The sequence below is a fragment of the Talpa occidentalis genome, unplaced genomic scaffold (genome assembly GCF_014898055.3).
Source record: "Talpa occidentalis isolate TD23 unplaced genomic scaffold, MPIMG_talOcc4v2.1 talOcc4.11, whole genome shotgun sequence".
NCBI lineage: Eukaryota > Metazoa > Chordata > Mammalia > Eulipotyphla > Talpidae > Talpa > Talpa occidentalis.
In genome coordinates, this window is record NW_023601104.1 from 11,677,397 (window position 1) to 11,703,509 (window position 26,113).

The 26,113-nt window shown below is 51.4% G+C and overlaps 1 protein-coding gene across 1 annotated transcript; it reads right to left on the reverse strand.

The window, feature by feature from the left end:
• Nucleotides 1-291: 291 nt before the first annotated feature.
• On the reverse strand, nt 292-25,298 carry PLA2G4D (phospholipase A2 group IVD). The gene is made up of 20 exons (XM_037501746.2): nt 25,254-25,298; nt 20,980-21,052; nt 20,660-20,796; nt 18,871-19,002; nt 18,155-18,195; nt 17,529-17,571; nt 16,173-16,227; nt 15,653-15,789; nt 14,530-14,634; nt 14,376-14,413; nt 14,078-14,213; nt 13,591-13,727; nt 12,210-12,432; nt 5,079-5,196; nt 4,649-4,786; nt 4,329-4,436; nt 3,993-4,184; nt 3,560-3,726; nt 2,509-2,695; nt 292-885 (listed from the first exon to the last, which is right to left on the reverse strand). The coding sequence occupies exons 1-20, from the start codon at nt 25,296-25,298 to the stop codon at nt 659-661; spliced, it is 2,439 nt and encodes an 812-aa protein (XP_037357643.1). The 3' UTR covers nt 292-658.
• Between the last annotated feature and the right edge of the window lie 815 nt (nt 25,299-26,113).

Below are 26,113 nucleotides of genomic sequence, written 5' to 3' on the forward strand. Positions count from 1 at the left end.
CCTAGGGCTAGCATGCTGGGGCGTGGCAAAGGTTGAAATTGACAGTCAAGAGGTAAGGCTTTCTTTTTGGGGGATAAATTAAAATGTTTTCAAGTTGGTAGTGGTGATAGTTGTACAACTCTGTGACTATATAGTAAAAACCATTGAATTTTATGCTTTAGATGAATGAATTTTATACCTCTCTATATATGGATTATATATATGTGGATCATATCACACTAAAGTCATTTAAAAACAGTACAGGGGGAGGGAGAGGAGACCCGGGATATATTATAATTCCCAATGCTTGGAACTACCTCTCAGACAGGTCTCCCCCTTACCCCGCTCCTGGTCTGAAACAGCTTGTACCCCAAATCCTTTCTGGTCAGGAATGAAAATAATTACATGTTAAAGTGTGGTCAGATGAGCTGTCCTACACACCCATCTGGTGAGGAGTTTATTTCCAGGTCCTCTCAAGCCAACTATGGGGATGAGGGAGAGCTCTGAGTGACATGAAGCCCCCTTTGGCCATGAGACAGGGGCAGAGAAGGTCCCAGGCCTGGCAGAACCTGGGAACGCCTGCCAAGAGAAGCCGTGACTGCTCAGCTGCCCATCAGGTGGAGTCCCCGACCCCAGGCAGGTAGGAGAGTGGCCCTCAGGTTCCGAGAGCTTAAGCAACTCAAGTCCGTGTCCCTGGAGGCCTGGCATCACGGGCCCGGCGCTTCAGAGCGGCTCTCAAGGCCTGCAGGATGGCATCCCCGCTGCTCCGCACATTGTAGTCACTGAGCCACAGCAGGCGGTCAAAGTCTTCCTCCTTGTAGGTCATGTTGAACAGGGAATAGGGTGAAGTGGCCGCCGTGAGGTCCACCTGGCCAGCCTGCAACTCTGCAGGGCTGCGCCGGACACCTGGCCAGAGGGAGAAGGATTAGTAGAGGGCTCCAGCAGCTGCCATAGCTGGGCACGGGACAGGCTGCTCCCCACCCAAAGGGCTCCTTGCTTTTCTCCTGGCCCTCTGTGTCCTTTCACAGAAATATAAATGTGGCCAGTCAGATACTGTTTTAAGAAAGGGAGTGTTTGCCAATTTCCACATTTCCTTATAGCTCTTCAGGCCCCTGGTATCACTCCTCACGCTTGAGGGGTAAAGTGGAAACAGCCAAAAAGACAAAGTCAATGAGCTTAGCGAATGGATTCTTTTTTTTTTTTTTTTTGTGGGACCCTCGCCGGCAGCTGGGAACAAACGGGCGCTGCAGTGGCTGCAGGCAGCCTCACAGCCCAGCGCTCAACTGCTGTGCCATCAGGGGAGGCCCAGCGAATGGATTCTTAAACCCATGATGGAGGCAGCCTCCCTGGTGGCACAGGGGTTATGTCTCAGCGCTGTCAAACTATTGCCAGCCACTGCAGCACGAGTTCGAACCCCAGCCAGGGGAGCAACCCACACGGCACAGCCCACCTCTCCCGTCTGGCCCGCTGCTGCCCTCTGCAGTGTGTTTCAGTGGATCCGCCTGTTCTGTTCCCCACTCTGTCTCTGGTGAATCCTCTCACTCCCTGCACCTCTGGCCTGGACCCCAGCTCTTATATGCATAAATAAATAAAAATAAATCTTAAAAAAAGAAAAACAATGAAAGAAGAGTCTGAAAACCAGCAGAGCGTTTGCTTTGCAAGAGCCAGTGTTTGTTGAGAAGGAGAACAGCAAGATGGGGGCTGAGCATGTGAAGGACAAAGCTGGCATCACCTCAAAGGGAAGATGCTACGTCTCTAAATCCTAAACAACACTGTAAACCAATGTTACTTCAATTAAAAAAAAAAAGAAGAAGAAAGCGGGAAGGTTTAGAATCATGCAGGAACTAGAAAGCTAGGAATAAAACGAAAAGGCAGAAATTAGTTTTTCCCACCAAAAGGAGATTAAAGTCTGACCAGTTGGTAGGAGGTGAAGATTGAAAGGAATGTGATGAAGATTTAGCCTTTGGGGGCCCTGGAGTAGAGGCCTGGCTCCCTGAGAAAGAGTCCTAGTTGTGACTGGGGTAGGATGAGAGAGGTGACAATAAGCCCCAGGTGGTGTTAGCGGAGTCTAAGAGATAAGAGAGAAGGTCTGGGGGGCCTCTCTTTCCTGGCATTCAGCCTGGAGAGTCCTGATGAAGTCCTCCGGTGGCCTGGTGCCCTGGCAGAGGTGGAGTGGCTGCGACAGAGACAGTGCAGGCTGGCCCTGCCCCAGTGATCCCCACACACACCCCAAGGGCAGGGGACCAGGGAAGCCCAGGTAGCTGGGGGGTAAGGGAGAAGGATGGCAAAGGAGCCTGGGATCATCACAAAGAGGAGAGCATCACAACTGGGCGGCAGGGGGGCGGGGGATCGGGGTGGGGGGGGTTGGACTCTGGGGGGATATGGCCCGCTCCTCTGTCCTAACACTGGGTGGGAGGGACCTTAACACTCCCTGCCCTCTACTGGCCTCAGGGATGCTAGGGAAGGTCAACAGCAAAGCCTCTGAGGGACCAGGCTGCCAGGCTGTTAGGGAAGGAGAGACTGCCTTACCAGGGTCTGAGTGGTCCCTGAAGGAGGAGTTGACCAGAGGGAAGTGCAGCAGGAGAGGGGCCTCAGGGCAGGCGGGGTCTGAGAAGAGGTGGCACTCCCTGGGCTGATGTTGGTCCTGAGGGCTGGGCTCCACCGGGGGGAACGCTAGCCCTTGGGCCCGGCAGTACTGCTCAGTCTGCTGCAGAGCCTGGTGGGAAAAACGGGCGGGCAAGAGAGTCAGCCACTTCCCTGTCAACCCAGGTTAGCACTCCAGCCAACGCCATGACTGCTCCAGCCCCAACTGGCTGCTCAGTGTGAAGACCACCTGGTTTGGTTCTGTTCTGTTCTGTTCAAGGCCCAGTGAAGCTATGTAGTGCCAGGAGGAAGCAAGGGATCCCAGTGGTCTAAAATGCTGCTGGGTTAAAAGCTGCCACCATTTTGGATTGCCATTGATAGCTTAATTAAGTCCCAGAGCCTAGAGGGCCTCAGGAGGAGACCTACTTCTAGGCCTTCCTCATGGAGCAAGGGGTTAGCACTATGAAGCTATCTGATGCCCCCTCCCGCAGCAGACCTCTCCTGTCTCGCCCGCTGCTCCCCTCAGCAGTGTATTTCATCCAGTCTGCCTGTTCTGCTCCCCATTTTGTCTCTGGTGATTCCTCTCACCCTTCACACCTCTGGCCTGAACCCCAGTTCTTGTATGCATAAATAAATAAATCTTTAAAAGAGAGAGAGAGAGAGAGACCCACTTCTGTATCACTGCCCAGAGTCCCCAGGGAGGACATAGGCTATGAATGAGGACCAGGCAGGGTCTGCTCCTAGCTCTCTTCAGCTCTTCCTCTCAGGGTGGACGTGGCAAGTTTCTTCCATGTACATCTGTCCTGGGAACCCTGGGTTCCAGCACCTCCAAAGCCCTTCCCAGCCAAGGACCCTGGCAGACCCTGTGGGTGAGAGCCTGTCACCCCCTGGGGACCTGGGAGGTCTGGGCCAGTGGCTCAGTGGCCTATTGTTCACCTTTGGAGTTTGGCCTGGCTGGGCAGAGGGCTTGGGGTTCCCCTGTGGTGACTGCAGGTACCTCAAAGGGCGCGGACAGGGAGTAGTCAAAGGAGAGTATGAGATCCACTCTGCGGCCTGGCCGGAACATGGAGGGGTAGCTGGTGTTGATGAAGTAGCAGGCATCCACCAGGCAGAGCCGGCACTCCTCTGGGGTCAGCTGGCCGGGGCTGGAGTCCATCTGAGAGTCTAGTGAGAGGGCAGCGAAGGTCAGGGTCACCACCGTGCCACAGATCAGCCACTCATCCTTCCTATCTACTTGCCTCCACGGCCCCCTCTAACTTCTGGGGTCATTCCTGAATGCACATGCCTCCCCGACCCTTGCCGAGGCTTTCCACACCAGACCCCGGAAGAGGATGCTGTGACCCTCAAGGTCTCTGCTCATCCCAGCCACGGTCCAGCTCCCCCCGGAAGCCCAGCCTCATTACCTGGGGACTCTGGGAAGTGGCCCTTACCTGCCCAGGTGGAGAAGCCGTTCTGAGCACAATAGTCCTGGTGCAACTGCAGGCCCCGGAGAAAGTTGGGGCTGTGCTGATGGAGTGGCCTGCCCGTCAGGAAGCCCTTAAATGCCTTAGCCAGTGCTGTTCCAGGCTGCAGCCAGGAGGCCTTCAGACACGAGGAGGTCCCCAAGGAGGTCGGGGTCTCCTCTATACCCAGAAAATCAGACACCAGCCAGTGAGGGGCCTGGAAATGCCAGGGCCGGCTCCCAGTTGACCACCCACCCCCCCCCCGCTCCGGGCATCTGCAAGGGAAGCCTCATCTCAGGCCCCCCTCGTGCCTCTCTTCCCTACCCAGGTTCCTGATCTTGGCCTTGATGTGCTGCTTCCAGGCTTCTCCAGAGCTGGTGAGGTCATACCAGGCGTCCAGCAAGTTCAGCGAGAAAATGTTGCTCCAAATAGCTAAAGGCCAAATCTCTACTCAGTCTCAGACCTCAGCACCCTGCTCCCCATTGCCTAGTAGCCAGTGGTCCCCACCTGGGGTACCAATGGCCTTTCCCCACAGCCCCACCTGCCCTCGCTCAGGGGCTCTGCCAGACCTGAGGACGGGAGTCACATCCAGTCAGAGGGCAGGCGCAGGACTGGCCAGGGCCTGCAGAGCAAGCACCTCTCACCTTTCAGAAAGCAGATCCGGGACTCCGGGAGTCTCTTCATCAGCCGCCCCATGAAAAACTCAGAGCCAAAGAGCTCAGTAGGAACAAAGGCTCCATACTTCAGGAATCCGACCTCATAGGGGGAGAACTCAACCCATTCTACAGGAAGAGAGGGAGAACAGAGCAAGTTGGGGGGAGCGCAGTTCTGAGAAGTCCCAAGATACCTCCCCACAGCTGCCTGTCTTGACCTAACCACCACCATCCCAGCACCCCCTACCCTGCCCCCAGGGCCTCTGGCACCAGCTCCTGAACCTGTCAGAATCACCACTGTTCGAGAAGGCTGGGCAATCTGCAAAGGAGTTTCTTGTTTGAATTTTTGGGGACCCCTGGAGTATAGAGGAGGAATGTGTGCACGTGCGTGTGTGTTGGAAGGCGGAGCTGAGGACTGTACCCTTGAAGTCGAGGGTCTCCATATTGTTCTCTTTGACATTGAGGCTTAAGTAGAGGGGCAGAGGGTTCTGGCCCCGTTCCAGCGCGGCTCTCTGTTCTGACAGCTTCTGGTCCGTCACCTGGGGCGGGAGGACATGCAAGAGAGCTTGGAAGCACCCTGGGGCAGCAACTCCATTAGTTGGGGTGTGGGAGGGGGCGCAGGCTAGGGGTGAGGACACAGCTCTGGCATGGGGCTTGCACACAGGTGGGTGTGCATTCAGTCCCCGCTCCTCCAAATCCCATGATCTGAGCAGCCCCATATGCAGGATCCCAATGTGCAGCTATGCAAGTTTTCTCCAGGGGGTGCCATTTACAAGGATACAGTGTCAACAGTCACCCCCATGCCTGCATTCTAGGGGACCAGCAGGCCCATCTTTGTGAGTTGAAGGGCAGAATTGGAGTGGGCACTGATACACAGTCGCATGCACACACGTGTGGCAGCCCAGAAAAGACAGGGTAGAATGTGCGGTAAGCGGGCCTCCTTGGTGTCACAGGGGTTAAAGACAATGCTATCAAGCTACTGCCAGCCACTGCAGCACCATTTCCATCCCAGGCCAGCCAGGGAGCTACCCACATGGCGCAGCAGACCTCTCCTGTCTCGCTCACTGCTCCCTTCAGCAGTGTATTTCAGTAGATCTACCTATTCTGCTCCTCACTCTCTGGTGAATCCTCTCACCCCCAACACCTCTAGTCTACACCCCAGTTCTTGTATGCATAAATAAATAAATATTAAAAAAAAAAGAATGTGCATAAGCTCTACCATGGGGGTGGGCTGTCCCTTTATTTGTCTTTTTTTGCAGCTCAAGTTTCAGCCCCTCAGAAAGGTTTTCCTGACATCCTTGCCTCCCCAGGATACTTCCCTTTGTCCTGCTATGCACACTATGCAGCTGTACCCCACTCTTCATTCCTGTTCTCTCATTTTCTCTTCAATCAAACTCCGAGCTCTGTCTTGGATGGCAAGGATTGTGGCTTGCCTTTTGGGGAAAGATGCCATAGAACCTCACCAAGTTCTGGGGGCACAGAAAGTTACATTCTATCCAACCCAGAGATGCATGCTCAAGGCGTGCAGTGGTGGCTGCCTGGAGCCCCACCTTGGGAAGTGTTCTGCTGTCACAGGCCTCAGGATGATCTGCTGAAAAGTACACACACACGCATGCACGTACACAAACACATGCGTGTGCACACACACACGCACCCTTTGCAGCCTCCTGAGCTGGAAGGCATGTCATTCAGTGACTAGACCTTAAGGGTTCCCAACCCGCCATGTCTGCCCTTAGATCAAATTTACTTAGAGCGTGTTAAATACAGTAAATCCTCATGTCTTAATATATTTTTGGAAACTAACTTGAAGTAAAACAAAGTACGATGAAAGCCGGTCCCTCAATACATGTTCCACTTCAACTGTTTTTTCCTCTTCAGGTTATAACAAACAACGTTAAACAAAATAACTTATTTGCAGACCTGCTATATACAGATTACTGGGTCTCTTCTGAGAATCAGCAGAAGCCACCGAGGCATTTGCCTTTTTAAAGTTTCCCCAGGTGATTCCAGTGAGCAGCCAGCTGTGCGCCCGGGGTTCTAGCCAGCCTCCCCAGTGAGGAGTCCTCTTCCAAGCTCCACGCAAAGTCTCAGCACACTGGTGTGGTCCCTTCTCCCTGGACCCTCCACCATGCAAGGAGACCACTCGTGTCAGCCAAAGTCACTCTCCCCTTATTTCTTCATAGGTACCCACTTGAGTTCTAGGGAGTGCACAGGAAACACCCCAAATAGGGCTAGAATCTCCTGGCACTGGTGATCTATCCTATCTACAAATCCACCCTGTAGGTGTGATCATGACAATGTGTGCAGGAGGGAGGGTGTTAATACCCACAATTTCCCTTCTCAAGGGCTTTTTACTTAGGAATCATTTGCCTGTTCTTTTGACACGTATGATGTGGGGAAAGGAGATCTTTTACTACAGGGGCACAATTCCTGCCCCAGGGAAGGGTTAGGAAACGATCAGCCGGTGACCCCACTACTAAGACAGTACCCCCTATTTAATTTAATAGCTCCTTGGTACAGTGTGGGAGGCTCCTGGATCTCAAACACCCCCGTCCCCAGTTTCCAGATGAGAATCTTCTATCCTGCAGAACAACACTCTGGGCACTCAAGGGCCGCCTGTGGGCTGGGCGTGTGTGGACACGTGTTGACATGGCTGAACCTGGTGTGCGGTGAGGCTGAGAGGTTTGCAAAACTGTTAGTCCAGAGGTGAAGCACGCTACTCAGGAAAACTTAACTCAGGAAAGCTCTGTGGTTCTCCTTGAGGAATGGTGAGCAGGCACTAGGCAGTGCTAGTGCTGGCCAGCAAAATAATTAAAGAAAAGTGTCTCAAAGGGATAGTTTGAGCAGCACTAATTGTAACTAGTATATTTTACAAGTGGGTTTTGACATAAACTGAAGCAATATTAGAGAAGTATATCAACTAATAAAGTTGTTCTCGGTAAAGTTGCAGGGTCTAAAATTTCTCTAATAATACTTAATGAAGTGTGATTTGCTATGAATGGAGTGCTATTTTCTGACATTTAAAATGATTTTTGGTACTTCAGTATACTATAGAGATAATAAAGACTTAAATTAGAAATCAGCACTAAAATTTTCTGAATAAGTGTTTTGAAAAGCATACAGTATGTTATCTTTAGAAGTCAAAACATAATAACTAAAGAAAAAACAATATTTATATATTGTTTGAAAAATAGCGAAAACAATGTTTTGATAATGGGATAAAATTTTTAAAAGCTTCAGGGGTGCTCTTTATTTATTTATTTAAAAAATTTTATTTATTTATATAAACACTGGGTACAGTCAGCAGCGTGGGAGGGTGAGAGAATTCACCAGAGCCAGAGGGGGAGCAGAGCAGGCAGAAGAACCAAAGCACACTGCTGAGGGGAGCAGCGGGTGGCAGGAGAGGTCTGCGCCCCATGAGGGACCCTCCTCTGTATGGCCGGGGAGCAGCCGGGGATCGAACCGGCGCTGCAGAGGCTGCGGGCAGCTATGCAACCCAGCGCTCAACCGCTGCGCCACCGGGGAGGCCCAAGGGGGTGCTCATTTTTAAGAATACAACGTTATCCAATAATACCACAAGATTTTTATTCTTGTCAATAACAAAACTGATTAACTTTCTCTTAAAAAATGATTATAAACCTTGTATATAAAACTATGCATTAAGTCATTACTGATGGTACCTAAATAACAGTCTTCTTTATAGCCTAGGACCAAACTACATTTTCTAGCACCTCATAAAGTGAATTGTTAAATAATTTCCCCTTCTCTACAACAACTAATCACTGCTGAGAGGCAGAAAAGCCAGTTATTAAAACACAACACCCTCAAAACTGAACATGAACTTAAACAGTATATCCAAAGAATACATAGACTATACTAACAAAATAAAAATATTTCAATTAATTACATTGGTTTTATAATTTCAATGTCATTTCAATAAAAACTCCAACACTTATCGTGAAACTGGAGTAGTTGGTTCTATTGTGTACACAGAGGAGTAAATGCCCCAAAGCAATCAAGACAATTCTGAAGAAAAACCAAGGCAGCAGATCAGGGCAAATTTGCCCTCCAAGATACCAAGATACATCGTGAAGGTAAGACAGTTATGCCAAAATCATCTTAGCACAGGGAAAAAGAATTAATTAGGATGGGATGGAGAGCTCATAAATATATGAAAGCAAGGCAGGTCAGTAGAGAAAAGACCCAATGAATTGTTTAGGAAAATTTGCCATCCACATGGAAAAACAATAAAATTGGATTCCTATTCACATGATACCTGAAGATAAATTATGGGTGGGTTTAAGACATTATTGTGGGAGGGCCTCCCCGGTGATGCAGCGGTTGAGCGCTGGGCTGCGAAGCTGCCCGCAGCCTCTGCAGCGCCGGTAGGATCCGCGGTCGCCAGCGAGGGTCCCACATGGCAAAACAGACCTTTCCTGCCCTGCCCGCTGCTCCCCTCAGCAGTGTATTTCATCAGTCTGCCTGCTCTGCTCCCCGCTCTGGCTCTGGTGAATTCTCTCACCCTCCCACACTTCTGACTGTACCCAGTGCTTATATAAATAAATAAATAAACAAATAAACAAATAAACAAACAAACAAACAAATAAATAAATCTTTAAAAAAAAAAAGACATTATTGTGGGGACCTCCCTGGTGGTGCAGGAGTTAAGTCTCAGCACTGTGCCACTGCAGCATGAGTTTGATCCTGGACAGGGAGCAACCCACATGGTGCAGCAGACCTCTCCTGTCTCCCCGCTGCTCCCCTCAGCAGTGTATTTCAGTCAGTCTGCCTGTTCTGCTCCCCACTCTGTCTCTGGTGAATTCTCTCATGCCCCCCACACCTCTGACCTGTATCCCAGTTCTTGTGCATTATTTATTATGCATAAAAAACTCTTTAAAAAATATCTTATTGTGAAAAACAAATCTTTAAAACTTTTATAAGAATATGTAAGAAGAAAGTTTATAACCTTAGGAGGGAAATGTTTCTTAAGGAAGACCCTAAAAGCACAATACATTGACATGCATCAACATCTATTAGACCTGAAAACACAAAGAACTCCAACAAGATAACATCAAAAAAGATGAATTGAATAGAAAAATGGAAAATGTGGACATCCCCTGGTGGCGCAGCGGTTGAGCACTGGGCTGCAAAGCTGCCCACAGCTTCTGCAGCGCCAGTTCAATCCCTGGCTGCTGGCGAGGGTCCCACATGGCACGCAGACCTCTCCTGCCATACCCGCTGCTCCCCTCAGCAGTGTACTTCGTCAGTCTGCCTGTTCTGTTCCCCACTCTGGCTCTGGTGAATTCTCTCACCCTCCCACACTTCTGACTGTACCCAGTGCTTGTATAAATAAATAAATAAATCTTTAAAAAAAAAAAAAGAAAATGATATGAGTAGGCAATCCAACCACAAATATACTTGAAAATATGATCGGTCTCATTAAAAACTGAGGCATGCAAAATCACCAGATTTCACTTCACACTTACAAAATGAACCAGAATTTAAAAGTCTGTAGAGCATGTAGAGAAAAAGAAACTATGATATACTGGTGAAGGGGCATTGAATTAATATAACTCTTTTGGGGAACAGACAGGTAGTAGCTATAAAAGAGGTAAATACACATACCACTGACCTAATACTTCTACTACTGGGTATTTATCATCAAGGCTTAGACAATCTCCATGATACATGAGCACAGGAGACTTGTACAAAACAATTTGTGCAATAATATTATATATTTTTTAAATAAAATATATGCAATTTATTTAAAATTAAAATAAAATATATGCAATAGAGGCAAATAAAATAGATAAAATATGCTATGCAATTATGTGCTACATCTTATTTAACATAATAAAGGATCAGATTACAGATATGCATGTGATAATAAACCTAAACTCAAGGTGGTGGTGATTTCAGCTCCCGCAGTGGAAGGAAAATGAGCCTGGATAAGTGTTCATAGGGGCTTCAACTCTCTGTAACATTTAATTTTTAGGCTGGTTTGTGAGATCATGCATATTCATCACATTATTCTTTATGTTTTATGCTCTCTCTTAGGTCTGAAGGTTATCATAATAAATATTTATTAATAATTTTATAATGCATATTTAAAGACTAATAAAAATAATGATTGGCCATTTTCAAGTAGCACTGTGCACATTAACAAGAATATAATTTAAAGAAGAAATTCAGAGTAAATTGATTTTTAGTTTGTTTACATGATAATCATTCTTTTTTTTTAAAGATTTATTTTATTTATTTATGCATACAAGAGCTGGGGTGCAGACCAGAGGTGTTGGGGGGGGGTGAGAGGATTCACCAGAGACGGAGTGGAGAGCAGAACAGGCAGATCCACTGAAAACACGCTGCTGAGGGGAGCAGCGGGTGAGACAGGAGAGGTCTGCTGCACCACTTGGGGCAGCTCCCTGCCTGGGGATCAGACTCATGCCGCAGTGTCTGCTGATAGCTTCATAGTGCTGAGACTTAACCCCTTGCACCACCAGGGAAGCCCCATGATAATCATTCTTAGTCAAATTTCTCATACCCAAGGAATCCTTCCTCTACCTAATATATTTGATAGTTTCCTTTTTATTAAATGCATGTTAAAATTATTTTATTGTGTCTAAGTTGTTTCAAATGCTTTAGAAACTTTGTTTAGATAATTAAATATGGTAAAATAAGAATCTGAAAAAAAGCACTGATTTTAAAAATTTTATCAGTTAATGTAAGTTTTAGAGGTTGATTTACTAAACTTATCTTAAAGAAGCAATCTATAAAAAATTATATTTCTCATACATTCATAAAATTCATCTTATTCTTTATGTTTTATGCTTTCTCTTAGGTCTGAAGATTATCATATTAAATATTTATTAATAACTTTTATGATGCATATTTAAAAATTAATAATAAAAATAATAATACATTCATAAAATTTTTCACACATTCATAAAATTCATCTTAATGGTCTTAGGATAATAACAAAGAAATTTAATCACTAATCCTTAATGCTTACTCTGTGCCAAGGTGCACCTGGGCACTTGTGACAAGGCTATGGAGTTAAGTACCATTCTCCTTGCCACTGCACAGTTGAGAAGTCTGCTAGGTTAAGTACTTAGCCTAAGGGCACCTTGCTAGTAAGAGACACCAGTATCTGACCTCAGGGAATCTGGCTCCATAATCTATGCTCTTAACAATACCCTAAAGATGAAGGATACATTTCATATAGCAGAATAAATAAAATAAAAGCTGTTCAAGCAATCTCACCAACTCTTAAACCTAATGCAAGTTATGTTTGCTTAACTGACTTTGGCATTGACTGGTCCAGAGTGGGATATTTAGAAACATCTCTCCCATGGCAATTAATCAAAGTCTGACTCAAAACGGAGGCATCCCAAAGTTGGGCAGGTACTAAAACACAGTGATGCCACCATCCTTTAACAACTGCCCCGACCTCTCTCACTCTGTCTAGAAAATTCTTTTGCGCATCAAGGAGGTGTGTAGTTGGCCCAGCCTGGAGGGTGTACACACCCCACTCAGTGCACAGGTGCCCTACCTGGCCATGCAGCATATGCTCCAGCACAAGAGCCCACAGGTCCACAAAGGTCGTGGGGTGGCCCTGCCCAGCCCGGAGCTCCAGCTCCCGGTGGTAGCTTGCCAGGCGCTCTGGGGAGAAGCTCTCCAGCTTGCTCTTGGCCAGGTGCTCCCGGGTGTGTCTGATGGGTCCCTGGAGGTTATTCTGTGACCACTCAGGGTCCGCATACAGGTGGGCCATTGTCCTGGGAGAACAAAGGGACAGGACAGTAGAAGGCAAGGCCCAGCATGGGTCACTGCAAGCCCTCCTTTCCACCCTCCAATTTCTCCCAAAATTAGCAGCCCTGCTCCACATCTGGAAAATGTGTCAGGCCTTTCTCTCCTATGGGTTGTTGGAAAAGTCATGACTTATTTTTTCTATTTCCTATGCAAAAATATGTCATGACTTTTCTGACAGCCCAATAGATCAGGATTGTCCTATATAAATACAATGTGAGCCAAATAGGTAATTCAAATTTTTCTAGTAACATTTTATAAAGAGATAATAAGCGAAAATTTTAATATGCCCCCAAATTATAATTGCAACACATAACCAGTATAAAAAATTAATATAAATTACTACATTTTTCAAGCCAAGTCTTCAAAATTCACTGTGTATTTTCTATTTCATCTCAATATAGACTAGATTTCCATTTGGACCACATTTGAGGTGGTCAAAAGCCACATGTGGCAGCTGTAGGCCTCTTTCCTGTCTTTATAGGCCTGTCCCGAAGCCCTTTAAGACTCTGCTTGTCAACAGCTAGCACCTAAAATCCTCTGAGTTCACTCCTTCAAGTCACATTTCCAAAAGACTCAAAGGAATGAATCTCTAACAGTGAAACATCCCACCTTATCAGCATCAGGATGGGGGTTAGGGAGGCGTTGTTGCCTTTAGGTAAAATAGCATTTCTTAACTTCGAGCACCTTCTATACAATTGGGACATGAGAAACCACCCAATAGGGTGTTGTGACAATTTAATGAGATAATAACAATGACAGAAAAAAGAGCTACCAGATTGGAGCCCTGGTATGTGTCCAACATGTGGTATGTTTTGCTCGGGTTGCCCCACTCCAATCCTATGAGGAATGCACTGCTGTTACCCCTATTTTGGAGGTGAGTCACCTGAGGATCAGAGGAAATGAGTTGCTCAAGGTCACCAGTCAGGACGTGGCATTACTAAGAGGCAGATCTGGGAATTCATGTCTCGTGTTGCCTCACTCATTTTTCCTCCTTTGAGAAATATGCCTGATGCCCACCAGACTGGATTGCTCACGCCCACTGGGCACCCTCATCTGCAGTGGCATCTACTCCTCTCCCTCAGGGCCCTGCTCATCTCTGCTCTCCCAGTCCCCAGGGCCCTCACCATGTAGAGCCCGAAGTGCCGCTGATGTAGGTGACACAGTCCAGGAGGCCCAACTTCTGCAGGGCCAACAGGTGGCCGTAGAATGACGTCATGGCCCGTGCGCCTCCTCCAGTGGCCGCGATGCCCACTATGGGGACCTGGACCACACACAGACACAGGCTGGCTTATAAGGAGAGTAAGAGCCCTGCCTCCAGGGCTCCCCCTCCAGGGGAGGGAGCTCGGGGTCAGGGCCTGGTAGAGTCAGGTTAGAGCTGGAGCTCAGCCCCATCACAGCGAGAGACAGCTCTGCCCAGAGAACCCCAGAGGAAGTGAGAACCCCAGAGCTCAGCCATGCTCCTATCTCCCCCTCACATGTCCACTCCCCAATCTCTGCTGAGCAGAGTGTCTAGAGAGGGTGGAGAAATCAAATACTCCTTTCAGGTCAGTCCAAGGTGCCTGTACTTGCATCCCGCCACCCCCCCCCCCCCCCGCCCCAGCACTCCCAAACCTCATCCTCCTGCAGGTCTCTGTCCAGCTGCAGGGCCTGCTTCAGGGCCCGCGCCACCACCTGCTTCCGCCTGCTCAGGAAGGCCTGCTCCTCGGCGCACAGATCGAAGTCCAGGCGCACAGCTGGCTCCCCGGGGCTGAGGCAGTGCGATCCGATCGTGAGGGGACACCCGCCCAGCTTACCACTGGTTGGCCAAACCCACATCAACTGCAAAACCACCTCCCTGCACATGGCCCCAGTGACCATCCTCTCCCGCAGCACTCCCCTGCCCGCGACCAAAGACACGAAGACCCCTTACCAGCCCTCTGCCTTGAGCTGCATCCTTACTCCCGGGACCTGAAGTCGAAGCAGGAAACCTTGTTCAGACTGCAGGGAGTATGGGTATCTCCTGGGGGCCTTGGGCTCCCCTATCTTTATCCCCCCAGCACTTCCTACCTTTTGAAGCCACTTACATTTGCAGCAGGAATGTCAATGGTCACCTCCTTCCCCTTGGTCAAGGACCGCAGAGGCACAGAGAGGCGCCCAGTTGAGTTGTCTGATTTCCAGCTTTTGGAGCTCTGGGGGGAAATAATCATTCATTCATTCAACAGGTCCTTATTGAGTATCTAGACAGCGACCCAGACAGACACAGTGTCTCCCTGATAATACAAGAATGCTTGCAATATTCATCATTATTGTAATTATAATAACTACATGAATAACAACAAACTAATGTTTATTCCCACGTATGAATTTGTAAAGTACCAAGTAATGAACTGAAGTTAATAAGTGCTGGGAAGGAAATAAGCAGTGTGACGGGACAGAGGGCACCACAGGCAGGGTGCATATAAGACAGGAGGGGGCACAGTGGGGAGCCAAGAGGGCCCCTCTGAAGAGACATCATTTGATTTGAAATTTTTTTTTAAAGATATATTTATGTATATAACTATTGGGATACAGTCGGAGGATACAGGCAGGAGGGTGAGAGAATTCACTGGAGACAGAGTGGGGAGCAGAACAGGCAGACTGACCGAAATACACTGCTGAGGGGAGCAGCGGGCGAGACAGGAGAGGTCTGCGGTGCCATGTGGGTTGCTCCCTGGCCAGGCCGGGAATTGAACCCGCGCTGCAGAGGCTGCAGGACAGCTTCACAGCACTCAACCTGCTGCGCACTGGGGAGGCCTTTATTTGAAATTCAAAAGAGCAAGAGGAGAGGGGAGAAAAGAGAAGAGGCGAAGGAGAGGAAGGAGGAAGAGGCACAGCCTTGTTAGGAGCCAGAGAAGAGGGAAAGCACTTGGCATGCTGGGAAAGCAAGAAGAGACAAGTATGAGCAGAGAACTGCAAACGAGGGGGAGCATAGAGCACAACGAGGCAGCAGAGGTGGCGGACACCAGGCTGTGCGGGGTTCTCTGTGCACGGACATGGGGTTTTATTCTAAGAGCATCACTGGAGGAACCACTGAAGGGGAAAAAGACTGAAGTGATGCAGCAGACCCACCCCACCCCAGGCCACAGGGGTCTGGCCGTGGCAGGTGGAAGACCAGGAAGGGGTCTATGGAGCTGGAACTGGCGGGAGAACGCTAGAGCTGAGACCCACCCGCAGGCGCCCGCTCAGCTCTGTGTCCTGGGCCGCCAAATAGTGGAAGCGGAAGACAGAGGCGGTGTCCAGAGTGGAGGCCTGTGTGTCCTCATAAGACCCCTTCAGCACCAGCTCCAACTCCATTTTTTCCTGATCTAGGGAGAAAGAGGACAGGTTAGTAAGAGGGGAACAAGAGTGTGAACCCTAACTCTGACGCAGAAAACCAGCAGTACTGCCTGGACATGGTGGAGGCCTGGGAGGTTTGACCATGGTGAACGGCATTCTGAAAAGGACTCCCAGCCTGCTGGGCCCCACGACCCCCATGGGACTCCACCCTCCTGGGACATGCTCTCCCCAAGATCAGGGGAACCTCCTGCCCTAAGGAGACCTCTGGCCCTTGTGCTGTGTGGGCAAGAAGGGAGAGGCCAACTCTGTCCTGCTACTCACCAACCACCCTGCACAGGCTTTCTAGAACACCCCCTCCTGCCCGCCACCCCATTCCAGGCAGAGGCCAGACCGCGTACAGAGCAGATCTCACCTGCAACCACGGCTGTGCTCCCCGCACGGACATCCAGGCAAGTCAGCTCTCGAGCCTGAGGCAGACCACATTGTGGGGTAGGGGACTCTATGGGGGAAGCTCACCCCCTGAACCCCACTGTTCCAAATTCACAACCACAGAGCAAGAAGTGGGAGCCAGACTGGGCAAGATGCAGAAACTGGTTACCCCACTTCTGATCCGCTGCAGCTGCTAAGCCAGATGTCCTGGAGCAGCCCGGCGGGCCCCAGCTCCACGCACCCCCAACTCTCTGAGATTTGCCAAACATCCAGAACCTCTGAAAGTCCCCCACTCTCAGACACAGTTATCTTTCCCCTACACGTCTCTCTGGCCTCAGTCTGGAAGATGCACTGTACGACAGCTCTTCCCAAACAGTGGTATGCAGACCCTGCAGCAGGATGGCGTTTTGACCCCCGGAATATCCCCTGATGGGCCTCCACTCAGCCAACCTGTGGTTTCCCTAAGTGCTGCTGCATTCCCCAGAAGCACATTGTGCAGAAGCACACCCGCTGCTGCCTGCCACCCACTAACCCTCTTCCACAGAACTTCTGGCTTTCTCCGCCTCCACGGGTCTCCATCACCTCAGACACGACGCAGCCACCCTGAGGAGAACTACTTTAAAGTGTAGATGAGAAAGTAACACTCGCCCATCAAACGGCTCTGGTGCGGCCTGAGGTGGGTGCCGCCTTCAATTTGGGGCATGAAGTGCCTTACCTCATGCCGGGTCGGCCTGGGCTGCCAGGTCATACCTGCACTGCTGGTCAGGAGCCCACTTTGAGGAGAAAGCATCTAATACATCACTCGCGACCTAGCTCCCGTTCCTGGCCATTCCAGGTTGAGAGCTTGCTCTTTTAGAAGAGCTGACCAGGACTTTCCACCGTCCCGAGGAGATGCGGATGGAGCCTGACCCTGTCCCAAAGCACCCAGGCTGGCAGTGCGCCAGGGACTTCTGAACCGTTAACTCCTTGTTAGCAACCTGGCCTCTTGACCGCAGTCCAAGCCTAAAAACTAGTTGTTCATCATGAAGACCATCAGGAAGCACCTCTGAAATCCCGGGCCCCCCACTCCATCAGTCATCCAGGCTTTGAGCCAGTACCTCCTTCCTCTCTGCAGAGCCTCGGCTGCCACTGCCTCTATGTTCTTCTTAACCCCAGGCCCCCCCAAGCCCCACAGCCCCAAGTGACCACCTGGCCGGAAGACCGCGGTGGACTCACCACAGAGCCCCTTCCTTGCCTTGACCCTCTGTCTTGAACCCCTAGGCAGCTGCCCCAGCCCAGCGTCGACTCTGGACCCCTTCCTCCATCCCCCGCCCTCCACAAGCCTGGGGAAGGTGGTTACCACAAGGACATTGTTGGTGATGAGGGTTTCTGGGCTGTCAGACCTGGAAAAATCAAAGCATCCAGAGTCTAGTCTTGAAAAGGTAAGTGTTTCCTTCACTGACTACCCCTCACAGCCCACGTGGGTCTTCCTGGGTGATGCTGAGGTTTCCCTAGTTGCTGATTACCACGCAGGGTAAGGGGGGGATGCTTCTCAACAGTGAGATAAGAAAAGAGAAAGAGAGAGGGTGGGGTGCAGGACAGGCAGACTGAGTGAAACACACTGCTGAGGGGAGCAGCGGGCGAGGCAGGAGAGGTCTGCTGCGCCAGGTGGGTCACCCGCCTGTTCTGCTCCCCACTCTGTCTCTGGTGAGTCCTCTCACTCCCCGCACCTCTGGCCTGTACCCCAGTTCTTGTGTGCATAAATAAATAAATCTTTAAAAATAAAAAGGGAGAGGGTAGGGCAGAGAAAATCTTGGCGCCCCTTTCATCATTTCTCTATGAGGGTCCCCTACCCAGACAAGAGGGAGGAGGGAAGGAGATTCAGAAATCTTGGCGGGAGGGTGCAGCAGAAAGATCTTCTTCAAAGAGTTCCCTAAGTAAGGCCTGGCTCCTGAGACGCCGCCCAGGCTGCATGCGATTACTCACGTTTTCTCCAGCAGGAACTCCACGTCCAGCTCCTCCTGTCCCTGAAATCAAAGATGAGCAAGTTGTCAACACTAACGCACATCTAATGCCTCTGCCCATTTTACAGATGGGAATTGAGGCTTCAGGAAAGGTGAGTTACCCACCCGCGTCACCCACTGCCAGCTACTGCAGATAGTAGGTCTCCCTCCCCGGGAAGGCTGGAGGGGAGATGAGGCGCACAAGCCACGGGAGGCGGAAGGATGCCCAAGGCCCATTTCATCTTCCTCTTGAGGGGACTCGGACCCTAGGACTCTGCCCTGCCTGGGCCCGGCCCTCCCCTGCTGGAGGACGAGCACCGAGGCTTTCATGAGGCAGGCGCGGGCCGCGCAGGGGTTAGCTACACTGAGCTGTGTTTCTAGGGATATTAGGAGGTTCTCCACCCCGCAAAACCATCCCACAGGTGACCACAATTCTCCTCCCGAGGGATCCTCAAGGTGAGCCTTCTGCTTTCCTATTAAAAAGTCACAGTTGTGCCCACAGAGGATCCTCTCCTTCCCTCCTTTCCTAGCAAAAGGAAATCCAGCAAAGCTCCTCATTTCCCTTTCCTTTCCCCCCGGGAGTGGTTTCCATCCTTCCACCAGCCTGTTCAGCCAGCAGCCTCCCAGCAGAGGGGAGAAGCTCAGCACAAAGTGCTCAGCGGAGCTGCGAGGGGAGGGTGCCTGGGCCTGCTCACCCACCTGCGGCCGCCGGGAGAAGGTTTTCCGGAGCACCTGGCCGGGGGGCACTTCCGAGACGTCGTAGAGAACCTGGTAGAGGACATCATCCTCCGTGACGGAGTCCGCGTCGAAGACAGTCAGCTCCAGAACATTCTAGGGGCCAGAGAGAGCCACGTGCTCTTACAGTCCTCCCTCCTCTATGTCAACTTCATTGCACTTCACAGATATTTCGGCTTTTTATTTTTTTAAACAAATTGGAGGTCTTGGCAGCAGGGGCGAGCATGCCAGCCAGTGCCATTTTCCCAGCAACAAAGCTCACTGATGGTCTCAGGTCACCTCTAATTAAGGATTGACAAGACATATTTTTAAAAAGAAAAAAACGAGCCATTTGAGTATGAGTAAAACCAAAATAGAGCGGACGGAGGCTGTGGATGGGCAGGCCGCAGGCGCAGCTGTTTGCTTTGCCGTGTCCCCAGGAAGGAGGAAGGCGCTGAAACAAAGCAGCCCACGCGGACCCTGGACCGAAATCAACCCGATCTTGCTCAACTGACTTTTCACCTGATTGCGCCCAGTGGTGCTGGGCTTATTTCTGGCTCAATTTGCATAATGGGCCACTAGTCGGACCTAGATGAACTTCTAACCCTCATTTGCACAGCTGATCCGACTGACCACTCTTCTACTTTGTAGCTAAAACCCAACCCCATTGGGCAACTCGGAACACCATTCCAGGTCCTGAATTTGTGTTTCAGAGTCTGCAATCCTAATAAAACCCCAAATAAACACATATAACATCTTGCTTCAGCCAGGTCTTGCTTATTCTAGGATGACAGAAAATACATTTTTTTTTTTTTTTTTGGCTATAATGCTACCGCATACTTCCTAGACTGCAGTTTTGTGTAAACGTGATATTTATGTGCGCTGGGAAACAAATGGTGTGTGACTCACTTTATTGTCACCATTGCAACTAACCACAAGATCTCTGAGGTGTGCCGTGCCTGTACTTACAGCTGTAGGTCACATCTGCTCAACCCTTACTTGATGCTCTGAGCCAGAAAAGAGTATAATGCCTACTTTGTACTTCAAAATAAAAATTATGGAAGAATTTGAAAGTAAAAGGAAATTCAGCAATGCTCTTCACTTTGCCCTGCTAATCTTTGCTATTATAAAAAACAAGATTTTGTGGGGCCTCCCTCGTGGTGCAAGGGGTTAAGCTGCAGCACTCTGAAGCCATCCGCAGCCACGGCGGCAACAGTTCGATCCGTAGCCAGGGAGGTGACCTACAAGGTGCAGCAGAACTTTCCTGTCTCACCCGCTGCTCCCCTCAGCAGTGTATTTCAGTCAGTCTGCCTGTTCTGCTCCCCACTCTATCTCTGGTGAGTCCTATCACCCACCGCACCTCTGGCCTGTACTCAGTTCTTGTATGCATAAATAAATAAATCTTTAAATATAAATAATTAAACTTTGTCAGAGCTTCCTCTGACCCTCCTAGGCCACCCCCATGCCCACTTTGCTGGCAGAGGGCACTGCACACAAGGCACTGTGCCAGGAGTCTTCTGTGCATTATCTCATTTAACCTCACAACGACCCACACGGGAGGGGATTCTTACTATCTCCATCCCCTAGATTGGCTCACAGCTGGCTGGCGGGTTCACTCCTTTCACACACAATAGCTCAGGGCTGGGGCACAAAGAAAGCTCCTCCCCATTTTCTCTTACTGAGCCCTGGAAGAAGGTATTCTCTACTCCAGAAACTTCTGTGTAGGGGTATGGCCTATCCTCAGGTGAGTGACCCAGGGTACGCTGGACTTTACCTTGACCTGACTCTGGATTAGGAAACTGAAGCTCTCATTCCACACAGGATGACTGCAGTCGGTGACTGTTTTGGTCTTAAACTTCGTTCCAGGTGCCGTTGGCAACTGCAGGATCACATATGGGTCTGCCTCGCTCACTGCCAAAGTCAAGGGACCCATCGTGAGAGAATTCCCCAAACCCTCTAGGGGGCTCTCCAGGTTTCCCCCAAGACCAAAACAACCACTGCGGGGATCCCAGCCCAGACCCAAGGCCCACGGCTGCTTTTCCCATAGGCTCCAGTCACCCCGCACCCCCCAAAACCCAGGAGACAGTTACTCACGCAGGTCAGCCCGGGGCAGGCCCCGGGCCTCCAGGACACGCACAGTGAGCCGGCAGCAGGCAGAGGCCTCTTTCTGGGGAGAAACAGCAACACACTAAGTCCTGCCGGTTTATTCCCGAGCCCACCAATCTTTGCCAAAGCTTCTGGGATGCTCGTTGATGCTGACATCCTCCAAGGCGTCCTGGTGCTCAGCAGCCTTTGCCGCCTCTGTCCTTGGGCTGTGGTTCCCGGCTGCAGCCAGGAGAGAATGGCAGGTCACCCACAGGTGGAATTTGTGGGACCCCCTCCCCTTAGGGGCAGGCTTGCATGGTGTGAGCCAGCAAATGAAGGCCGAGGAACAGTCGTTAATCTGGGCTTGTCGGTTTGGGGACAGCCAGCCCCAGCCCCCCGGGTGGGCAGCCCTTTAGTCACATGCGTGACCCTCCTGTCCGGTGTCCCCCAGCCCTCCAGACAGAAAGTGGGCACGTGACCCCAGGGATCCCAAGCCTGGGCAGCCCAGTGGTCTGTGACTGTCACAGGACTCAGCCTGTCTGGGCTCCCTGGGTGTGAATTAGGAAATTCCGTGAGCATCAGGCCATTAGCGGAGCTCACTGAGCACAAGGTCTTCGTGTGCCGAGACGCTGGCAAGGTCGTGGCAGCCACAGGCAAAGCCCAGTGAGGAGGAAGAAGAGACTGAGTACGCAGAAGCTCAGGGGCAGAGAAGATGAGCAGAAGTGAGGGCAGGAGATAGCAGAGGACCAAGTGAGGTGTGGCTGAGTCCCGCGGGGGGCAGGGCATTAGGGGATATCCCCAAAGCCCTACTGCAGAGATCCTTGGTGTTGCTGGGATCCTGGAGGCCTGAGGTTTCGGTTCTTGAATTCAGCGGTGTAGCTTTTGCTGGGTGCAGCCTACATGCTTCTTATCATAAGCCCCAGTGGCCTGGGGTAACTCAAATGGGCCTGGCCGGACAAAAGGGCATTTTCCCCGGGGAATCTTCTTGAAAGGCACCCTGCCTCTGCGTGGCCACAACAGGAAGAGCCTGTGTGGGGAGGGCTGTTGGAACAGGGGCTCTCGGGAAAGAGCGTTGCCTGCACTTGGAGCGGAGACTCGGGGGCCAGACTCACCCCGGAGCGCGCGCACATCCAGGTGCGCTAGGGGCTGACTCCCAGAGGAACCCCACTGGAGGCACCCGCAGGCCTCTGTCTCCAGGGTAGACCCACACGGAGAAAGTGAGTCCTCATCTGCCCCTTTCACTCCCCTCCCGCACCCCAGGGGGCCAGAGGCAGCGCTGCGCTGGGGGTCAACATTCGTGTTGCCTGGTGGGGAGACAGTGTTGTCATGAAACCAAAGCTGTTCCCTGCTTCGCACCCTCCCAAGACCCGTCCTCCTTCCCGGTGTGTGATGGGCAGTGTCAGCTCCCCCTAGGACCCGGCCGTGCTCTGCACAGGGGCTGCCTGAGAAAGGGGGTGCTTGGTGCCCACGGGGGCCCAGCTCTCCACTCCCCACCCAGAACACTGTAGGCAGTAGGTCACAGGAGAGCCCCTCTGGACTCAGGCCTCCACCCCGACTCTGGCCCCTTGGCCCCTGTCTCGCCCTGCTCCTGTGACTCCACGCCGAACGTCCTTGGCATTCCTGTCAGCTTTCTGGTAGAGTCCACCACGTGATCCCTCAGCGAGGCAGACTTGTTTTTCCCTTCTCAAGGATTAACTCCAGTGACACCATCGCTATTTCGTCTCCACAGGTCCTAAGCCAGCAGCTGTCATCGGCAGAGATTTAATGCTTTAGACACCTGACTACTTCCTCCCCACGCCCAGATTCCATCTCCCCTGCCACAGAGAGCTACTGACTGAGCGCTTGGATCCTGCAGAGGGCTGTGTGCAAAGCCCACTCCAAGAGGCAGGCATGGCAGAGGCAGCCCCCCACACTCCCTTCTTCCTCCTGATCTAAAGCCACTTGGGGTTACTAAAAGGTGCCCCCTCCCACTGCTCCCTTTCCAGCCAGGCACAAGCCTCACATGAGCATCGTTGTGCATTTTCCCTCTAGTCATCAAGAGCCTCTCAACCTCAGAAAGCCACTGTCCCTGGTAGAATATTTCTCTTCACCCTTAAGACCATCACTAGCACAGCAGAGGGTGGTTTGGGGTCCCCTGACAATAATCACAATGGTGGGTCTTTACAGAGGGGAGGGAAGCAGAGTGCCAAGGCAAGCTCCGAGCCAGGCTCTCTGGATCTAAACCCCGCATCTCCACCTACCTGCTGTGTGACCGCAGACGGGTCACTAAATTTCTTGGCAAGTCTCTTTCCTCATATGTCACAGAAACATAACAGTATTGACCTCAGTGTCCTGAGGCTGAATGTGTTCACCCCTATAGAATGCTTGAAAGAATGGTTAGCTAAAAAATTTCTAGATAATTGTTTTTGTTACTATGGCTAAGTGCTGATGCTTCAAGTGCTGTACGAAGCAAAGTGCATACTCAAACCTGATGCAGCCTCCTGACAACCTCCTAAGACAGTGCTCTCACTTCCTCCCATTTTACAGATGAGGGAGTTGAGGCTCAGGAAGGTTAACTCGCTCCGGGTCACAGTAAGAGACAGTTAGGACTCCACCCTCGGCCTTCAAATTCAGAGCTCAAGCCCTCGTGTACCTCCCCACAAACTTTGCAACCTTCCACCCACTGTCTAAGCACTAGAATTCATACATTTACTTTTGGCAAACATGATTATTGAACTACCATGCTAACTAATGTGATTGCTTTCTTCTGAGGACATTGGGGTTGCACCTTCCACCTTCCCTGTTGAAAGTTCCTCCCCTCTGAAATGGTGCCTTCGCCTGATGACAGGCCCTGGATGCTCCAGGAGGGGACTCCCCGGCCCAGCCCTGTGGAGAGTCTCAGACATCATCTCTCCCCTATACAGGGACCCCAGGGCCTCCTCTCTCATCTTCTCTAGGGAGGCTCAGTGCTGCCTTCATGGAAGAAGTGGCCCCAGGCAACTTGAGGGGGCAGGAGCCCTCCCAGAGTAAGGTCCAGAATATCTGTGAGTCTTTGGCAGGAAGGGAAAAATGAACAGAGGCCTCTTACCCCTGCTAATACCCAGCGACCTAGGGTGGGGTGGTGGGGGGAGGTTGGAGAGAGGGGAGTAGGTGCTGCAGGCATAGCCTCGGGGCCTGCGCCTCCTGAGTCAGGCTAAGCTGATCCTCCCAGAGTGCATAGCAGGCACCTCCCAAAGCAAGTCCTGGGTGCCTGAGTTCCTGCTGCCAAGCAGGCTCCAGTCCCCAGTCCAGGAGGGAAGAAGCTGGTTGAGGCTGCTCCTGAAACCGCCCTGTCCAGGAACTGACCTGAAGGCCGGGGTGAAAGGCAGGGTCTTGGAGACACCACCTGGTGCCCTCTGGTGTGTGGGCAGACTCAGTGTCTGAGGGTCACTGACCCTGTGGCTTTGGATTTGTCCCTGCTCTGGACTTCGCACAGGCACAGGGCAGGAGGAGAAAGATGCCCAGCCTTCCCCAGGGGCAGACCATCTGCCTGTAGCTACTTGTCTGCACCCACTTGGACCTGGGACCCAGAAGCTTAGCAAGGTCCATACTGAGGCAAAGGGGATAGTGAGTCTGGCACTCTTAGTCCCTTTCGTGGGCACATTGTCTGGGGCACCAAGAGAGACCTGAGAAGCTGGTCCTTCTGGGTTTGGTTCCTGGCAGAGGATGGGAAGGCTAGACTGAAGGGGGCTCATGCCAGGGTGGGAGTGAACAGCATGTAGGGCTCTGAGCCTGGCTGCAGCCCCATTATTCTTGGGTTCAGTAAATAATTGGCAGTGGATGGGGATTTGGGCCAGCAGAGGTCCTGAGACACACAAGGTGGTCTCTGGGCTCCAGCCAGTCCCAGGACACCCACTGTGTGTAGAGGGGGGCTGCAGCCTAGGGGGGGTTCTTCCCCCTGTGACATGCAGCCACTGTGTTTTCTGACATGGTGAGTGGGTCTTCGTGGGGAAGGACAGAAGGGACTCCAAGGGGACTGGTCACTCACAGTGAGAAGAGGAGGCTCTGGTCTTCTGGGCCCTGCTTCAGTAGCTGTTATTTGCACATCCCGCCCACTCCTCACATCCAAGCACAGACTCTCCACCCTCTGCCTCCCACCCTTGGCCTCCACCTAAGCAGTGACCCCAGATCTGGGTCCCAAACCCTTCCCAGGAGCCAGAATGACCCAGGTTACAGTTGTGTCAAGCTTTTCAGAATGCACCCTGGCCCCAGGTCCTGCCCTGAGTGGTGCCCACAGGGTCAGGGTCACACAGCAACACAGTTACCTGGTGAGGATGGCCACATGGTCCCCTAGGTGTCAGTCTGTCCATGTCAACCAGTCTGGCTCACTCCAGGCTCAGCTTCTACTAAGATGCCTGCTCCCTGGATGGCTTCGACTTTTCCAATGAGATAGGACCAACCTTGAGTCTGCCAGCCTCTGAGGAGTCATGGCCCTATAAACAAGTTGGGGCTCCACCCCCAGGTCACTCCCTCAGGCCAGAACCTTCTCCTCTTCTCCAAGAAGCTGGACCAACAAGCATCTCCAAGAGCTTCTGGCAGGGCTCCAGGACTGGTGGGTGGAGCACCCCTTCCAGACCTGGGGTGTCAGGACTACAGGGGCAGCGAGAGGGAAGATAAGACCCAGGAACACTGGGGGAAGCTGTTTCCCCCAAGGACGAGAGTGGTAGTGGGGGCAGGCCTGAGGAACCCCATACAGCCCAGCCTCAGCCTAAGGCAGGTGGCCTCTGGGGGAGGACAGGAGGAGGAGGGCTGAGCACCTGAGAGCAGCCGAGGGGACAGGCCTCCTCAGCAGCTCCATGTAGCCAGGAACCTGCATGAAGAGTAATTCAGGCCGCAGCCCTGAGCTGCCGCGGGGAGCTGGGAGGGGGAGGCCCCGATTTCTCTGCTTCTAGTAATTTACCCTCACCTGTACCTCCAGCCCTCAGTTTAGCAGGCTCTGAGAGTTCACACCACTTCTAATAGGCTCAAAGGGCAACCTTTGTCATCAAGGTAAAACAAACCAATCAGGAAACTCTTAGGTTTGAATATTATAGAAAAAACACGCTGTGAAGTCACTTAACTGCTTACCCAGTGTGCACAATGGAACTAAATGCTCTCTAAAATGCCAGGAATCCCACCGCTTCAC

Coding starts and splice junctions, on each gene's coding strand:
- PLA2G4D (XM_037501746.2), bottom strand. CDS start 25,298: ATGGACAGACTGACACCTAGGGGACCATGTGGCCATCCTCACCAG. Junction 20,797..20,979: donor CCTGCCCCGGGCTGACCTGC/GTGAGTAACTGT, acceptor TGACTTTGGCAG/TGAGCGAGGCAGACCCATAT. Junction 14,214..14,375: donor CAGCTCAAGGCAGAGGGCTG/GTAAGGGGTCTT, acceptor GCACTGCCTCAG/CCCCGGGGAGCCAGCTGTGC.